Source organism: Rhincodon typus, chromosome 1, assembly GCF_021869965.1.
Source record: "Rhincodon typus isolate 14 chromosome 1, sRhiTyp1.1, whole genome shotgun sequence".
Lineage (NCBI taxonomy): Eukaryota > Metazoa > Chordata > Chondrichthyes > Orectolobiformes > Rhincodontidae > Rhincodon > Rhincodon typus.
In genome coordinates this window covers 114,428,889-114,448,621 of record NC_063332.1, presented here as the reverse complement: position 1 = coordinate 114,448,621, position 19,733 = coordinate 114,428,889, and the positions used below count along the sequence as shown (strand labels likewise).

At 42.0% G+C, this 19,733-nt stretch overlaps 1 protein-coding gene across 2 annotated transcripts in view; it reads left to right on the top strand.

Annotated features, from left to right (window-relative positions):
* LOC109912015 (bifunctional heparan sulfate N-deacetylase/N-sulfotransferase 4-like) overlaps positions 1-19,733 on the top strand; it is a 149,745-nt gene that overhangs the window by 91,904 nt on the left and 38,108 nt on the right. The window contains exons 3-4 of one of the 2 annotated variants that reach the window (XM_048598789.1): positions 9,684-9,771; positions 18,054-18,098. In XM_048598789.1, the coding sequence (XP_048454746.1) occupies positions 9,684-9,771; positions 18,054-18,098 (133 nt within the window). The remainder of the gene's footprint in view (positions 1-9,683; positions 9,772-18,053; positions 18,099-19,733) is intronic. The other variant, XM_048598798.1, reaches the window with a different exon arrangement.

The window sequence follows — 19,733 nt, the reverse complement described above, 5'->3', positions numbered from 1 at the left end:
TTCCCACTGACCCTGACCTAACTTAAGTACTCCACCCACTTACCACCTTGTACGCTGGCACTATGCCCATTTAGCACTACCCCATCCATGACATCCTACCTAGCTGGCACCCTACTTGCCAGGCACCTTACACACCTGGCACACTGCCTCCTGCCCCCGTTCATCTTTCTTACCCCCCCCCGCCCTCCCCCCCCCCCCCCTCCCCGCCCCATGTCTGGGCATCTCAGGCTCTGTAGCTGGGATAGAAGGAGCCTGCTGCACACTGGAACCCATGAGCCTTGGCGCCTTGATCATGTGGCCCCAAAGACAATTGCAACTAAAGGATACAGAAGTAGGTGCGCCCTCTTTGGCTTGAAGTCCCACAGGGCTGTGGGAGAGGGAAGGCCCAGCCATCTCTGAAGTGTCCTGAGAGTGGTCTGTGAGTGGCACCTCCTCCATCTGATGCGTACTACCATTGCCCTGACTCCTTGTGAGGGAGGGGCAACTGAAGAGAAGTCAAGAGCCCTCCCCTTGTCGCCTTGTTGTTGGTTCTGTGCACCAATGGCTGGAGTGATGGAATGCATGCCTGTGTGCATATACAGCAGGATCTGCTAGTGCTGGACTTGACTCTCCATGGCAGCTGCCAACCTGATCATGGAAGCAGCCAGATGTTTGTATGCCAGAGGCAGCAGGATCCCGATGACTGTTGCACAGTCCTACAAACTTTGGGTCAGTTTGCACAGTGCCTCCAACAAACTTGCTGCAGTTGCCGTGTCTGCTTGTGTATTTAGGTGAACTTCTTGACTGGTGACACAGTGGAACCTTCTCCTTTGAGTTGAGGGGGTGCCTGGTCTCTGGTAATCCTGTGGGCTCCAGTGAAATGGGCATTACTTATGAGTATCTGAGCTAGTAGATAGTTCAGCCAGTGCATCTTCTGAGGTGTTCGTGTTTTCTTCCTCAGAGTTGGAAGAGAAGATGTCTTGCAGGGTTGGTCAGTTGGCTGCCAATACCACACTGAAGCCACTGGTGCCTTTGGGAGAGAAGAAGAGAGAATGCACTGAGAAGGTTGAACATAATAAAAGTACATTTCCAATCAGGGTAATGGAAGAATAGCACAACAGTGGACAATACTTCTTACCTACTTTCCAGGACATGGAGGTTTCAGCAACCTCACCAATGGTGCCAGACCTTGCCCATTAGAATCAGGATCCTTGCTTTATAGAAAGCAAGGAGGTGAATTATTGACACTCCCAACACTTGCCTTGGCTCTCTTCACCCTGTTATGGGCTGTTTCTTTCCTGGAATGAGACAGTGAGAGGAATTGAATGAGATGAGAGTGAGTAACACAGCTAATAGTGCAGTACAGTAAGGGGAAAAGTGGGGAGGTGTTCTGATTGAGTGAGTGGGCAGTACAGAGGCCATGCATGATTAGTAGTGAGGGGAGTTAAGGTGGGTAAGAATGAATGAGGGAAGATGTTGGATGTGGGTACAATGATGTTTAAAAGACATTTGGATAGGTACATGAATAGGAAAGGTTTGGAGGGATATGGGTCAGGAGCAGGCAGATGGGACTAGTTTAGTTTGGGATTATGTTCGGCATGGACTGGTTGAATCGAAGAGTCATACAGCACAGAAACAGACCCCATGGCTCTAAGTTGCATGTAACAGTGCGAAACCAAAGACCATGAGCCTTGGTGGAAGGTGTGTACAGTACCAGCGATAGAGTAAGTATGAGGTAGCAGAGAGAAAATGGTGGCACTGCCCTGGTGAAGCAGTGAAGGACATTGTAATCTCCCTTCATTGCTGGCATTCCTCCTGACTGCAGAGACCACACTGACTCAATGGAGCAAACTCAGACCGGGCTGTCAGGGTCTGGTATCTGCATCTTGAACCTTTTGCTGAACGTCTGCAATAAAACACGACCAAGAATAAAACTCAATAAAGTGAAATAAGCTAATATAAGTTCCAAACTAGTCAATGCAAAAACTCAGGAAACCTTTGTGCATGATAATCCTAGATGAGGGCCAAGAGAGGGGAGGTGGGACAAGTGTAGCCAGTAGTATATTTTTGGTGGTACAGATTTGTCGGTACAGGCTGAAGGGCCTCTTGTGTGCTGTATGATTCTTTATGATTCTGTGATTTCAGTTATTGCTATTATTTTTATGTTTACCGGCTGATATGTTAACCACTGTGAAAAAGTGTCATGTTCCACTTGTGGTAACTGGGTACACACAGTTATTTTCAAGAGCTGACTAGATTGGGAGGATTTTTCTCATACTAGTAGAATGCAATTTGCATAGCAATTCTGATTTTAAAATGCCACTTCCTTTGTCCTCATGCATACAAAGCATTTTGGTGATATGTGTATCGCTTCATTGATAACAAAAAAAATGGTTTTGCACATATTTCTTTTGTGTAAACACACACAATTGAAGAATAGTAATGCTTCTTAATGGCCTCAATTTACAGGTCTCAAGCTGTGTAGAAGTAGCTTCTTTGCAAGCTCATTTGACACATTATCCCACTTCATTTCAATTTGATGCTTTATTCGGCACTTTTCTTGAGGCATATTCACAATTTAGCAAGCTGTTTTGATCTAGCACAAGTAAAATCTGATATCGAAGATCCCTGGCTAAATATATGCTTATAACAAGGCTAATAGCAATATGAATCAAAATATGTAATATTGAAATGTCCTTTTTTAGGTTTTAGCTCGAATGTAAATGGAATAATTTTGAGAGTCAATCTTGAATTTGGAACTGGTCTTCAGATAGCAATCGTACATACTTACCATATTGGATGTTATATTTTCAGGAATATGAAATTTTCAGAGCAAATCTAATTTACATTAGCTTGATGGAGCTAAATTATTCAAGAATGATCAATGTTAGATTAAATAAGATAAATGTAACAGGGGTTTACCCAACGTCCAAGCATACCTGGGATCTGAAACAGCTACCTAAAACAAGCATTGGGACCTCACGTATGTTAATGTGTGAGGAGACTGAGACTGATTCTCAGACCTCTGAGTATATGAGTTCAAGACGCATCATTGCAACTGGTGGAATTTAAAATCAATTAACATATCAGGAATATAAAGCTAATCTCAGTGCTGGTGCCATGAAGCTGTCAGTGATTGTGTTCAAAAACCCATTCAAAAATGTGCAGGTTACATTGATTATCCTGTGGTATCCAAGCTGTGCAGGCTGAGTGGATTAGCCATGGTAAATGTGGGGTTACGGGGATAGGGAGGTGGGGGTGTCGTCTGAGACGGGATTCTCTTCCGTGGATTGGTATAGATTTGTTGGACCAAATGGCCTGTATCTGTACTGTAGGAATTCTATGATTCTAGTTGTCTAATATCCTTCCTTCAAGGGAAGGAAATCTGTCATCCATACCTAGTCTGAAATGCATTTGACTCTGGATTCACAATGTGGTTCACTCTTAATGCCTTTTGAAATTGCCTAGCAAGGCACTAAATTCAGTGGTCTTTAGCTGCTTCATCAATGATCCTTCCTTCCATCATAAGGTCAGAAGTGGGGATCCTCAATGATGACTGCACGTATTCAATGTCATTGATGATTCCTCAGATACCGAGGTCCACCTGTTCTGAAATCCAGCAAGACGTGGCTGCTACTGGGGAGGCAATGGCCTAGTGGTATTATTCTGGGGACTTGGGTTCAAATCCTGCCATGGCAGATGGTGGTTTGTGAATTCAATAAGAATCTGGAATTAAGAGTCTACTGATAACCATGAATCCATTGTCGATTGTCAGGAAAAACCCATCTGGTTCACTAATGTCATTTAGGGAAGGAAACTGCCATCCTTACCTAGTCTGGCCTACATGTGACTCCAGACCCACAGCAATGTGGTTGGCTCTTAACTACTCTCTAGGCAATTGGGGATGGGCAATAAATGCTGCCTAGCCAGCGACACCCTCATCTAGTGAATTAATAAAAAAAAAAATCATGTTTGAGCCAATAAATGACAAGTAGCACTCACACCACACAAGTACCAGGCAATGACCATCTCCAACAGAAGAGTATCTAACAAACTATCTCTCGTTTACATTCAATAGCATTACTAGTGCTGAATCTTCCACTATAAACATCCTGAATGTTTCCATTGACCAGAAGTTGAGGTAGGCCAGTCATATAAATAATGTACAGGTCAGAGACTAGGAATTCTGTGACAGGTAATTCTATCCTTTGATTCCAAAGGTATTTGCCCAACTTTAGAGGATCTATTGGGGATCCTCTGCGTGGGTCCCTGTGTCATATTGGCCATGCTCACTGCTCCCGATGGCAACGCCAGTAGCAGAAAGCTGCTGCCCTCTAAGCAGCTAGCAGTTCTTGGAGTTGAGGCAGCAGTGCAGCAACTAAACTACCCTAGTGCAGTCAGGAACCCTGGCAGCAATGAGGACCTTTATTCTATTGAGGCTCCTCGACATTGGCCCAGTTGTCATGCCACCAGATTGTGTTATGGAGATTAGGACCTCAGCTCTCTTTTGTAAATTGTACCCATTATGGACTTTATGCTAACACTTTGATTGTTTTGTCTATCATGATATTGAAAGGTATTTAAACACTTCATTTTCTTTATCAAGGCCATAATGAGCGAGAGTGAAATATGACAGACATTACCTCACTAAGCCCTAAATAGTCAAGTACTCACACAGTACCAGACTGGAATTATAGCACCAGAGATAACTGTGGAGTGCATGACAGCTTCAGTGTATTTAAAGACGGCAGATTCATGACAAAAACCTTGGGGCAGTCTGTAGTATCTCTCCAGATGCTCAGACTGCTACTATAGGGATAACAAGGTGTAGAGCTGGATGAACACAGCTTGGCCTGCTGTGTTCATCCAGCTCTACACCTTGTTATCTCAGATTCTCCAGCACCTGCAGTTCCTGCTATCTCTGCTACTATAGGGACATGTGATACCAGATTGAAAAAGGCTTTTTTTAATCTCTCGTTTCAAAAGCCTAGGGTTGGATTGGAGACAAGAACCCCACAGGGCTTCACTGATCTCGTTTGCACTATTAAGCCTGTTTTCCTGTTGCTGAAGGCCCGTATACATTCAATAACTAGCTATATTAACATGACAGAATGGGCACATTTGATGCTACTAACTTTTGGAATGCCAGCTTTTGGCCCGTAGTGCCAAATATACAATGCTTGTGTAATATGACTAAAAGGATGCAAGGCCAGGCCAAGGCCAGACTTCAACAGGTCCGACACAAGACCTAGCTGCTGCTTTACAAGAGTCACATTCATTTGAAGAAACTGGATTTAAATGTTTATACATCACACACTTGCTCTGGAGGACAATGTGGCGTTAGGATGGCTAAGATAACAAGGTGTAGAGCTGGATGAACACAGCAGGCCAAACAGCATCAGTGGAGCAGAAAAGCTGACGTTTCAGGCCTGGACCCTTCTTCAGAAAAGTTAAGATGGCTGAGGTGTGCACACACACTTATTCAGTTTTGCACAAAATCCTATACTCACAGATATGTGTGTACTAACATAAGGACAGGGACAGTCACAAATACCCATATTCAATTTTTGTGTGAAGTTTTGATATTTTCTGTTATCAGAAGGAATGTATGGAAGATACATCAGCCTACACTAAGAAAGATCTGATATAGACATTAGTGATATAGTTTAATAGTTCAGCATTCCTAGAATACCTTTAACATTCCAAAGTGCTTCAGAAAAGCATTATCAAATGGTGGAGAGGCCCTGGGATTGTGGATTCTGATTCTCCATGGCAACTGATGGAATTTACATTCAATGAATTAATCTGGAATGGAAAGATAGTTTCAGTGATGGTAACCATGAAATCAATTGTAAAAACCCATTTGGTTCACTAATGTCCTTTATAATCCTTATCTGGCCTACATGTGACTCCAGGCCCACAGCAATGTGATAACAAGGTGTAGAGCTGGATGAACACAGCAGGCCAAGCAGCATCAGAGGAGCAGGAAGGCTGACGTTTCGGGCCTAGACCCTTCTTCATAAAAGTTAAGATGGCTAAGGTGCACACACACACTTATTCAGTTTTGCACAAAATTCTATACTCACAGATATGTGCGTACTAACATCTTTTTTCTAACTAACTTCTTTTTCTGAAGAAGGGCCTAGGCCCGAAACATCAGCCTTCCTGCTCCTCTGATGCTGCTTGGCCTGCTGTGTTCATCCAGCTCTACACCCTGTTATCTCAGATTCTCCAGCATCTGCAGTTCCTACTATCTCTCCACAGCAATGTAGTTGACTATTAACTGCCCTCTGAAATGGTTTCTGAAGTCATTCTGTTTGTGGATGTTTAGGGATTGGTGACAAATGCTGGCCTTGCCAGTGATTCCCATATCCATATGTTTTTGAAAAATGACACAGAGCCACTGAAGGAGTTAGCAGTACAAATGACCAACCATTTGGTGGAAAAGGTATGTTTTAATGAGCATCTTGAGCAGGATGGAATGAATGGCTAGGGATTGAAGTTTGTGATCAGGACCAAAAACACTGGCTTTATCTTCCCAATATTTAGTTGGAGGAATTTTTTGTTCATCCGTTAGTTGTGTCAAATCTGAGAGTGCAGAGAAGTCAGAAGAGCTGGTGATGAGGTGGACTTGAGTGTTATCAGTGTACATTTGGAAACTAAGGTAATTGTTTCAGATAATATCAATGAGAAACAGCATTCAGATGAGAAATAGTTGTGATCCAAGTGAAGGTCCCTGTGGAATCCTCAAGTACTAGTGAAAAAATGTAAAGAGGAGTTACTGAGAGTGAATCTCAGATCCAACATGACTGATAAGCAGGTAACCACATGAAGGTTTCTGATTTATGTGTTTCATCATGACTCTTGCAGTCAACATTTGGGTGATCTCCTGTTCAATGTGATGTTCCTTTGGTTGGTTCCTTTGCTGTCCCTTCTAGGTCATCCTTCAAGTCCTCCATGCAGGTATATTTCTTTTAAAGACAAAACTGTACAGTAGTCAGAACACCACACCTATCCTTCAGATCTCTGATCAGATAAAAATACAGAAAACACTGTTGTCAATCTGAAGCATGTCTTCATTAAGTAGATGATGTGCTTAATAATGACTCCACTCATCGTGTAACAGTGTTTCACGCAAGTCCTGGGAAAGTGCACAGGAGCACTTTTCTCCCAGGAATCACTTTGAAACCTATTTTGCTGGGTTAAATGGTTCTGAATAGTGAGTTACTCCAAAATATAGGCAGCATAACAAAGGAAGTAAGAGTTTGCTTGAATATTTGGTGTTCTGCTTCTTGTAAATATGGCGCAAAAAGGGACAATGGATTCGTTTAATTTTGCATGTATAATCATTAATCAATTAAGCATTTATAGCATTCCTCAAAATTAAATATACGGCACCCACATTGTTAATGCTAACAATGAACAAACTCGCAGGCGAGATTGATCCCTGGTACAGATGTTGAGGCCATGGTGATTTAAAGAGACACTGACAGAGTAGTGCTTATGATGAAGGTGATTGTGTCAACTTGCAACATGCAACATCATTCCGTTTATACTTCCTTTGGAAAGGAACCTTCTGCAAGCACTACTCCTTAGTCAGATGCTGGAACATTTGCCTCTATATACGCTGATATGAGCATACCACCCTGTGGCTTGCATGCACCTCTTATAAAACCTATAAGTGTATAAGCATCCTTATACACTTGTGACTGTGTGGCCAAATTCCACCCCAACTCCATTTACAAGTTTGCTGACAACATGACTGTTGTAGGTCCGATTCAAACAACGACGAGACAGAATAGAAGAAAGAGATTCAGTGCTTAGCAGCATGCTGTAAGGGCAACAATCTCTCCATCGATGTCAGCAAAGTGAAGGAGCTGGTCTTTGACTTCAGGAAGCGGAGTGGAGGGCACACCCCTCTCTGTATCAATGATGCTGAGGTGGAGATGGTCGAGAGCGTTAGGTTCCTGGGAGTGATGATCACTAACAATCTGTCCTGGTCCACCCACGTCAATGCGACAGTCAAGAAAGCACAACAACATCTCTACTTCCTCAGGAGGCTAAGGAAATTCAGCATGTCCACAAGGACTCTTACCAATTTTTATAGGTGTACCATACCTTAGGGCAGCACAGTGGCTCCGTGGTTAGCACTGTTGCCTCACAGCACCAGGGACCCGGGTTCAATTTAAGCCTCGGGCAACTGTCTGTGTGGAGTTTGCACATTCTCCCCATCTCTGTGTGGGTTTCCTTTGGGTGCTCTGGTTTCCTCCCACAGCCCAAAGATGTGCAGATTAGGTGGATTGACCACACTAAATTGCCCGTAGTGTTCAGGGATGTGTAGATTAGGTGGGTTATATGGGTATGGGACTGGGTGGGTTGCTCCAAGGGTCAGCGTGGACTTGTTGGGCCAAAGGGCCCGTTTCCACATTGTAGGGATTCTATGAAAAAAAAAGAAAACATCCTATCTGGATACATCTGGTATGGCAGTCTGCTCTTGCCAAGACCACAAGAAACTACAAAGAGTTGTGAACACAGCCCAGTCCAGCACGCAAACCAACCTTGCTTCCATTGACTCCATCTATACTTCCCGCTGCCTCTGGAAAGCAACCAACATAATCAAAGACCCTTCCCACTCCGGCTATGATCTCTTCCACCCTTTTCCACAGATAGGAGATACTGAAGTTTGATTACATGTATGAATAGATTTGAGAGCAACTTCATCCCTGCTGTTATCAAACTTTTGAATGGACCTCTCCAATGTTAATTCTCATCTCTCTTTCTGCACTTTCCCTGTATTCTGCTACCCTGATGCAGTTTGTATGGTACAGTCAGCCTCTAGAGCACACAAAGCAACACTTTTCACTGTATTACGGTACATGTGATAACGATAAATCAACCAATCAATCAATCACTAGCAGCATCTTTCCATTGCTGTTCCTCCTCTTCCAAGAAAGGCAGCCCATTGTAGGAAGCTGTTGTGTGTTGGCTGCGGAGGGAAGAGTAGGCACTCAACAAATGGTATAAAGGCTGCAGAAAAGGAAATACTGAGATAGAAATTTCAACCCTTCATCTTGAATTGAGGTACTATAAATTCTAATCCACATTTCTTTGCTGACTTGTAACTGTGGCTGCTGTTGGAAATGGACCTGTCAGTGTGAAAGAGGTGGAAATGACAGCAAATAGCTTTGTGGCAGTATCATGGCATAACCTCCTCATTTGCATGCACTTTGCCAAAAAATAAGCAGGTGTTCTAATGGCTGCAGGAAGTATTATGAGCTCGGGAGCCAACGTTACGAGATTGTTAAAGCATTCCACTTTCTGCTGCTGCCTCCTCATCAATCAGCTCTTAACAATATTCTAAGCATAAATCTATTTTTTCTTGCTTCTGGCTAAGCTGGATCCAGTCAATCAACTGTTAATAAAGCCAGTGCTCTCAAAACAGTCAAACCAACAAAACGTTTTGTGCTGTTTTACTTATGGAGCTCATTATATTTCAGTTTGAAAGTATTCATTAAGGTAACGATTGTGGTGTCATGTGGCTTTCATTAAACAGAATTAAAAATACAAATTGCATTTCATTGATCTCTCGTCCATTAACAAGAGCAAACAGTGAATGTGACCCTTACTTTTAGCATTTTGTTCAAAAGTATTTTGTTAAAAAATTATAGTCTGCTACAATCACATTCTAATTTGTTTTATTTTAGGCATTACTTGAAACTCAAAACCTCTTGCGCACCCAGGTTCCCAACTTTACCTTTAACCTTGGATATTCTGGAAAATTCTACCACACAGGTGAGACTATACAGCAAATAGCAACTCGACTCTCATTTTGTTGAAATATATTTGTTCCCAATTGAAACATCTTGCATTTACATAGTACAAGCTACGACACAGGACAAACTGGGGAGTAAAATAAATATTGATTAATTAGATAAAGATGTAGACATAAAGCCGTGGTTGAAGAGTTATGAAAAGTGACTGTGAATCTTTGGCAAAGAGCAATTCTAAGAAAATTTTGAAAGCTGCAGAGAGAGAAGTGGCACCATATGGGGAATTTGGGAAGATATTCCTTGAGAATTGGCAGAAATAGGTAAAAGCTTTCATAGCAGTTAAATGAAGGAGCAGTTGTGTGGTCAGGAGGTCTTAGGGAGGATATAAAGGGTGTATATGGTGAGTTGAGGAGTTTTAATGGAGAGAGAGAATGTGTCAGTGTCAGGCCGAAGAAAGGCAGGGTGACAAGGAGAGTGATAGGAGATGGAACGAGAAAAAGGAAGCGCGTTAGGTAGCTTCAGACAATTCCAGTGGCACTTTCCTCTAAGCTTTGGAGGTAAACATGGAGAGGCAGGGGCAAGGGGTCAGAGGACATTATTAATCATTGGTGAAGGGAGACCGAATTGTCACAATCTTAGTGAATGATGTGCAGGAAAAGATTGTTAGATCTGGTTAACCTAGGGATCACCAAATATGCCAAATCAATTCTGTGTATATGAGAGTCTGTAGTATCAACTAGACAAAATGGTTTGTGAATAGAGTGACAACAGGACCCTAGTGAGAGTGGATATTTTGTGTGCAATGTGAAGGTGGTGTTAAATGCTTTATGCAAACTGGAATACAAAAATGTAAATACTGGGATTAATTAATCCTATCTAAGGGATTTGTTTTAAACAAAATGATGGGACAACTGCACCAGAGTATATCTTTTCCCTTCAGTTATACATAGGTATACCTATAGCTGGAGTTGCCACTGTACCTTTAATGCATTCCCTCTGCATGAGGCTTATCACCATTGTTGGCTACATGCTGTGAGCTTGGCCTCCTGCAGTGCCTTGCCCAATAGCCACATACATCACTGCTTTTACAGTACTGGACAATTTCCTGCCTCAGACCACACATGCGACAAGACCTGTCACACTTCTGAACTCTGATTATATGATATTATACCATGTTGCAGGTGCCCCCAAAGCTCATAACAGTTGGCACCCTGCCATGATGCCATCCAATCTAGTAATTTGAATTGGCTGTATGCTTTCTTCTTCTCTAATATGTCTCTTTAGAAGGCTTGTGTTGGGGTGGGTGTGATGATTAGTTCCAAAATTCATTCCAACAATTAAATATGTAAGAAGCTGCACTCCTGACTTTTGTTCCAGCACCACGCTACAAACCAATTGAAGGACTCATCCTAACCTATAGACCTAGATGTTGATCTTTACTTCAAGTTAACCCTCCAGGAACGTCTTCCTAGGATCTTCTGGTCTTCAACCATAAATCCTGACATATTGATGTAGTGTGTTGCCCAGTGCGATCTTGATTTTTACAGTCTGTCTCTCTGGTTCATCTACCTCTCAACTCAGGAAATACAGATCCATCTGTTGGCAAAAGGGCTTGAGCTCATGCGCTGTGGCTACCAACTTTATAATGAGGATAGATTGAAGAAGTTGGGCCCGTTTCCCATTGATGACAGGAGGGCTGAGGGGAAAAGTAATCAAGCTTTCAACATCATTTGTGCCTGGACTGAGTGGATAGGGAAAAGATGTTCCCTCTCATAAAAGAAGAAGACAGCATAGATTTAAAGAGATGTGCAAACAGAGTACAGGTGATGTGAGAGAAAAAATCATTTTCACACTGTGTGTGGTTAGAATGTGCAATGCACTGCCTGCAGGCAGGTTCAATTAAGACATTCAAAAGGGCATTGAATCATCATTTGCATAGAAAAGGTGTTCGGGGATATGGGGAAAAGGGATCTAAGAGCCATTTTCTCAATGTTGTGGCTCCTTTAAAAGTTTTCAACAAACACTTTCCATCCACAAACACAGTACGTCGACAAGTTAGTCTCCCTTTTTTACAATTTGTGGGAGCCTCTAAGCAGGTTTATTTTATATATCATCAGGACCATGTGTTTTTCCAGCTATATTTTTTTCAGCACATAGCTGCTTCTCAAAAAGTAGTGAGCGGTATATAAGAATGATGAGCTGCAAGCATAAATTACCACATGGGATTATGATATAGTATCAATAATAGGGACCCACCTCAAAGAAGGTGGATTGGAATCTTAATATTCCTGGCTATGTGATATTCAGGAAACAAAAGGAAAGAAACTTCACAGTGTCACAGAATTGTTACAGCCCAGAAGGAAGCCGTTCACTCATTTGTTCATGCACCAGTTCTATTACATCATTATAATCTCCCACCTTTTCCTCGTATCCCTGAACACCATTTCAATGCAAATGATGATTCAATGCCCTTTTGAATGTCTTAATTGAACCTGCCTCCAGGCAGTGCATTTTACATTCTAACTACTCATTTTTTGAAAATGTTTCTTTTCTCTCACATCATCCTTGCTTTGTTTGCACATCCCTTTAAATCTATGCTGACTTGTTCTTTTCTGTTATGAGAGGGAACACCTTTTCCCTATCCACTCAGTGCAGGCACAAATGATGTTGAAAGCGTCATTAAATTTTCTCTCAGCCTTCTTTTATCAAAGGAGAGCAGGCCCAATTACTTCAATCTATCCTCATTATTAAAGTCAAATGACACACAAAGATAGGTGGAAGAACAGATGGTGTTAAGGAAGCAGAAGGCTGCAGAAGGACTTGGTCAGGCTGGGAGAGTGGGCAAAGAAGTGGCAGATGGGATACAATATGGGAAAGAGTGAGGCTCTGCACTTTGGTAGGAAGAATAAAGGTGCAGACTATTTTCTAAACAGGGAAAGACTTTGGAAATCTGTGGCACAAAGGTACTTGGGAGTCCTGGTTTGGTATTCTTTAAAAGTTAACACGCAGGATCAGTTGGCACTTAGAATGGCATTTGTAATGCGAGCATTCATTTCAAGAGGGCCCAAATACAAAAGCGGGGATGTAGTGCAAAGGCTGTATAAGGCTCTGGCCAGAATATATTTGAAATATTGTGAGCAGTTTTGTGTCTTGTATCTAAGAAAGAGATGTGCTGGCGTAGAAGGTATCCAGAAGGGTTTCACAAGAATGATGTCCAAGGATGGAGGGTTTGTCATATGAGGAGCGATTGAGGACTCTGGCTCTGTACAGAATGGAGTTTAGAAAGATGGGGGCGGGTTTGGGGGGTGGAGTGGGGGCTGCAAAATCTCATTGAATACTTGATACTGAGAAGCCTGGATAGAGTGGACTTGGAGAAGATGTATTCACTAGAAGGAGAGACTAGGACCCGAGGGCACCACCTCAGATTGAAGGGATGACCCTTTAGAACTAAAGTGAGGAGGAATTTCTTCAGTCAGAGGGTGGTAAATCTATGGAACTCATTGTTGCAGATGGCTGTGGAGGTCAATTCATTGAATGTATTAAGACGGCAATAGATAAGTTCTTGATTAGTAAGGGGATCAAGGTTTACAGGGAGAAGGCAGAAGAATGGGGTTGAGCAGACTCAATGGGCCAAATGACCTAATTCCGCCCCTATATCTCTCATTCTAAAATAGGAAGGAGCATGGCAATATCGATCAAAAGAATTATCCCAGCACTGGCAAGAGATGTTCATGGTTCAAGGACAAATCCAGTCAATTAGGCTTAAGGAACAGTGAGGCAGTTATTAATCTACAGGCTAAATAAAAACTAAAAGAATTGTGGATGCTGTAAATCAGGAACAAAAAAAAAGTTGCTGGAAAAGCTCAGCAGGTCTGGCAGCATCTGTGAAGGGAAAAATAGTTAACATTTCAGGTCCGGTGCCCTTCCTCAGAACCCATGTTACATTAATAATGAGGATAGATTAAAGTAATTGGGCCTGTTCTCTTTTGATAAAAGAAAGCTGAGAGGAAATTTAATGCCGTTTTCAACATCATTTGTGCCTGAACTGCGTGGTTCGGGAAAAGATGTTCCCTCTCATAAGAGAAAAGAACAAGACAGCACAGATTTAAAGAGATGTGAGAGAAATCTGAGGAGGGTCACTGGACCCGAAATGTTAACATTTTTTCCCTTCACAGCTGCTGCCAGACCTGTTGAGCTTTTCCAGCAACTTTTTTTTTTGTTCCTGATTAAACTACAGGCTGTTTGCTACAAGCCACCAAATTAGTGGGAAGAAGATGGAGAATCTAATTTGCGGACAAATTAAAATGTATGATAACTAGAGTGCATTGATAATGCAGGACATTGATTAATACCTTAAAGTCTGGAAAAGTAGCAATGAAAGGGGCGAAGAAGGTGAGGATGGCAAGAAGGAAAATTCCAAATGTGTTTATGTGAGCAATTTTGATCCGGATGTTTCCAGGAAGAAAGCATTGCTAGATATAGTTCCAGGGAATAAAGTGGGTAAAAATGAGCATGTTTCAATGGGGGTGCATTTGAAGAGCAGTGATCATAATACCATCAGGCTTAGAATAATTATGAGCAAGGGAAACCAACAAGTGTAAAATTGGGCTAACTGGCAGGGATAAACCTGGAAGATACAACGTAAGTCTGTCTGCATGAAAACATTTAGAAATAAGAAGCCAGAAAAGAAAATGTCATTTGGAGAAACAAGCATTTATCGATTGCATTCAGCATTAACTTGTTCAAGGCAAATCATTTTTGTCTAACTTGATTGATTCCTTTATTGAAATGACCGTGCTTATGAGGTTAGTGAAGTTGAGATTGTCCATATGGACTTACAAAAGCGTTTTTGTAAGAGTACGACATAAATAAACTTGTTAGCACCATTAAAACTGATGGGATTAAAGGGCAATGTTAACTTGGGTACAAAATTAGTTGAAGGAATGAGAGCAGAGAATGGTTCTTTCTCACGGAGGTATACAGCACAGAAACAAGACCCTTCAGCCCAACTTGTCCATGCTGACCAGACTGGAGCAAAGTCTTATAAAATCATAGAGATTTTACATCATGGAAAGAAACCTTTCAGCCCAATCATGTCCATGCTGTTCATCACTGAGCATTTCAAATGATCATCCAGATATTCCTTAAATGTCACGAGAGCTACCACTGCTATCAGCTTTTTAGGCAGAGAGTTCTGGATACCCACAACCCTTGGGTTAAAACGATTTTTTCTCAAATACTCTCTAAACCTCTTACTCCTTATCTTTAAGCTCTACTACCTGACAATTGATCCCTCCACTCAGGGCAACGTTTGTCCTTGCCTATGCTTCTCAGAACATTTTACATCTCAGTCAAATCTCCTCTCAGTCTTCTTTGCTCTGAGAAAAACAGGCCAAGCCCATCTAGTCTTTCTTCATAGCTGAAATCCTCCAGTCCAGACAACATTCTAGTGAATCCTTTCTGCACACTCTCTAGTGCAATCACATCTTTCCTATGGTGTGGCGAGCAGAACTGTTCTCCAGATATGGTCTAATTAATATTGTATACAACTCCGTCACAATGTCCTTGCTCTTTTATTCAATGTCTTGTCTGATAAAGCCAAGTGTCTTATACGCCTTTTTATCCACCTGTCCTGTTGCCTTCAAAGATCTGTGGACATATATTCCAAGGTCCCTCTGATTCTCTATATTCCTTAGGATCCCACCATTCAATGTGTACTTTCTTCCCTTGTTACACCTCCCAAAATGCATCACCTCAAACTTTTCAGGATTGAATTCCATTTTTCGTTGTTTAGCACGTCTGACTAGCCTATCTATGTTGTTCCTGTAGTTTAAGACATTATTTACCACATTACCAATTTTCATGTCATCTGTGAACTTAGTGACCATACCTCCTACATTCATGTCTAAATCATTAACATACACAACAAACAGCAAGGGAGCCAGCACCAAATACTGTGCTATGTCACTGGATGCCGGTTTCCAGCTACAAAAGCACCCTTTGACAATCACCTGCTGCTCCCTGCCACCAAACCAATTTTGAATTTAAGTTGCCAAATTGCCTTGAATTCCACAGGCTCTCAGCTTCTTAATCAATCTTCCATGCAAGATCTTGTCAAAAGCCTTACTCAAGTCCATGTAGACCAAATCAGCTGCACTACCCTTATCTACATATCTCGTCCCCTCCCCAAAAAGTTCAGTCAAATTGTATTAGGGATTAATGTTCTTTTTGATATGCATTCATGACTTGGACTTAGTCATGTGCAGGGGATAATTTCTAAGTTTGCAGATGATGTTAAACTCAGAAGTGGAAAAAGTAGTGAAGACTCCAGGAGGAAACGGACAGGTAAAATTAATGCAGAGAAGTGGGCAGAACGAGGATAAATAATACAAACAAAATGGAACATGTTGAAAGGGATGCAGGAAAACAAAGACTTGGCTACATTTGTAAATTAGATTTTGATAGCGACAAGAAAGACCATTCGGCATGGGAGGAGTAAGCTAGTCAACCCATTGTGTCTGCTCTGCCGTTCAGATAGATGATGGCTGATTTGATAGTCAACAGCTTCATTTCCTGCCTTTTCCCCATAACCCTTGATTCCCTTACTCGTTAAAAATGTTTATCTCAGCCGTGAATGTAATATAGAATATAATTAATGAGCCAGCCTCAACAGCCCTCTGCAGTAGGAAATTCCACAGATTCACTACCCATCTGAGAGAAGAAATCTCTCCTCATCTGTCTTAGCTGGCTGACCCCTTGCTCTAAGAGGGTTGGTGAAAAGGCATGTAGAATCCTTGGCATAGTAAAGGAAAATACTCAAGCAGAAGTACTTGGTACAAATCGTTTACGCAACTCTGGTTAGCCTTCAATTGTACTCAATTTCAGGGACTATAGGAAGGGAGGAGGAGGAGGGCTTTTGGACTTTAAAGGGAATTCAGAAGAGGTTTGCTTGAAAGGTGCAGGTAATGAAGGACTTCAGTCACAAAGAGAGATTTGAATCGGTAAAATTGTTCACCCTCGATGAATAGAAGGAGACTTGACATAGTTGGTCAAAATCATGAGGGATTTTGCTGGGAGAAGCAAAGAGAAACATGCAGCAGGAACAGTAAGTAGGGAACAAAAACAGAAATTGCTGGAAAAGCTGGGTGGGTCTGGCAGAATCTGTGGAGAGAAATCAGAGTTAACGTTTTGGGAACATGGGTTTAAGGTAATTTACAAATGAAGAAAAGGCAACATGTTCAAACTTTTTGCACAACAAACCTGTGTGAAACAATGTGCACTGCTTGAAAGAGTGGTGGATTTATGCTATAAAGTAATATTTAAAAGAAAGTTGAATAACTGCATGAAAGGAAAAATACAGACCTATGGGGAAAGAATGTGATTAATTGGATAGGTCTAGCAAAGAGCTGGCATGAGTTTGATGGACTAAATGGCCTTCTACATTGTGTTATGCGGTGATGCAATTATTGTCAATAGTTCCTTTAAAATTTGAATAGCTTGAGAACTGCATAGTAGATAAAACAAGATTCCCCACGCAATATGTCACTTGAGTACATTTCAGTTTTCATGTAATTCTTTTCAATCTGAAAATACTCTAGTAACAAGAGAAACTTGGTCAATTATATTTCATTCATATTTTTGTTGGTAATAGCTATTGCCAAATAAAATAATCTAACAGCTACTAATAACCATAACAGCTGCAATAAATTGTCAAATAAACAATGAATATAGAAATGTCTTAATCTGTTTTACAGAACATAATTGAATGGCATGATTATTACAGAAAGACAAGCAACACTTGTACATATGTGATATAAAACAAAATATTGCAGCCATGATATTCAGGCACCAGTAGCAGAGTGACCTTAAGAACAGAACAACGTAAGAAATTTGAACAAGAGTTAACCATCTGGCCCTTCAAGATGGTTTTGCTGTTCAGAGAGGACTTGGTTGACCTTCTTCTCAACTGTACTCTCCTGCCCATTTTCTATATCCCCTGTTATCGCAATCTGATTTTTCAAAAAAGAGATTTGTTTTCCTTAGGATGTGGATGTCACTGGCAAGGCCAATATTTTTTGCTCATTCCTAACCACCGTTGAGAAGGTATTAGTAAGCCACCTTCTTGAACCACTGCATTGCATCTGGTGCAGGTACACTCTCAGTACTTTTATGTATGAAATTCAAGAATTTGATTCGGTGACAATGAGGGAATGGTGCTATCATTTCAAGTCAGGATGACAAGTGACTTGGAGGGGAACTTGTAGGTGCTAATAGTCCCACGAGTCTGTTGCCCTTGTCTTCTAGGTGGTAGAGGTCGCAGGTTTGGAAGGTGCTGTCGAAGGAACCTTGGTGAGTTGCTGCGGTGCAGCTTGTTTATGGTACACGATTATGCCACTATGCAACAGTGGTAGAGTGAGTGAATGTTTAAGGTGGTGGATGAGTTTTGCAGCACTCTACTGCAGAATTTTTTTAAAAAAATTAACAACACTCTGAATGAAGATTTTTTTTTCTCACCTCTATACTAAATGATCAAACTCATATCCTGAGACTCATGTTTGCAATTTCCTGGCCAGCAGAAGTAACCACTCAGTGTCCATTTTGTCAAGCTCCTTTAGCATCTTGTATTTCAATGAGATCACCTCTTAATCTCCTAAATCCCAGAATAGGAGTCGAAATATTTTCTCCTCATGAGGTTTTTCTCAAGGGCTACATATTTATTTGAAAGGGGCTACTTTTTAATTCTCTTTGGCTCCTTCATTAGCTAATGCAGTCACATAGTAAGGTTGCCTGCTGCATTTATGTTGATGTCTGGGGCATTTGGACTCACACATGACCAGAATTAGAAGAATTCAACCATATCTTCAAAATTATCACTGTTCCATTAAACACAAAATCATAACATACATGGTTAATATTGATTGCAAGACAATATGGTATTTAAATTCACATGTGATAACCAGATGGCCTCTCAAGTCTGCACCAACCCTCCAAAGAGCATCCCACCCAGACCCAGTCCCCTGCCCTATCCCCATAACCCGGCCTTAACCATGGCTTAACCCATCTAGCCTACACATCCCTGGATGCAACGGGCAATTTTAGCATGGCCAATCCCCTTTACCTGCATATCTTTGGACTGTGGAAGAAAACCTGAGCACCTGGTGGAACCCCACACAGACATGGGGAGAATGTGCAAAATCTACACAGACATTCACCCAAGGCTGGAATCAAACCTTGGGTCCCTGGCAGTGTGAGGCAGCAGTGCTAGCCACTGAGCCACCATGTCAACCTATCTCAGATTGAGATAGACACCTTTTTCTCCCCAAATAACTGACACACACTCTAATGCAGAAAAAAACCATCACCATAAATGTGCTTACCACAGCTTGGAGAGTTCACTGCTAAGCAGTTGCATGTTTAACTCTGAGATAACAAGGTATAGAGCTGGATGAACACAGCAGGCCAAGCAGCATCATAGGAGCAGGAAGGCCGACGTTTCGGGCCTAGACCCTTCATCAGAAATGGGGGAGGGGAAGGGGGTTCTGAAATAAATAGGGAGAGAGGGGGTGGCGGATAGAAGATGGATAGAGGAGAAGATAGGTGGAGAGGAAACAGACCGGTCAAAGGGGCGGGGATGTAGCCAGTAAAGGTGAGTGTAGGTGGGGAGGTAAGGAGGGGATAGGTCAGTCCAGGGAGGACAGACAGGTCAAGGGGGCGGGATGAGGTTAGTAGGCAGGAAATGGGGGTGCGGTTTGAGGTGGGAGGAGGGGATAGGTGGGAGGAAGAACAGATTAGGGAGGCGGGGACGAGCTGGGCTGGTTTTGGGATGCGGTAGAGGGAGGGGAGATTTTGAAGCTTGTGAAATCCACATTGATACCATTGGGCTGCAGAGTTCCCAAGCGGAATATGAATTGCTGTTCCTGCAACCTTCGGGTGGCACCATTGTGGCACTGCAGGAGGCCCAGGATGGACATGTTATCTGAGGAA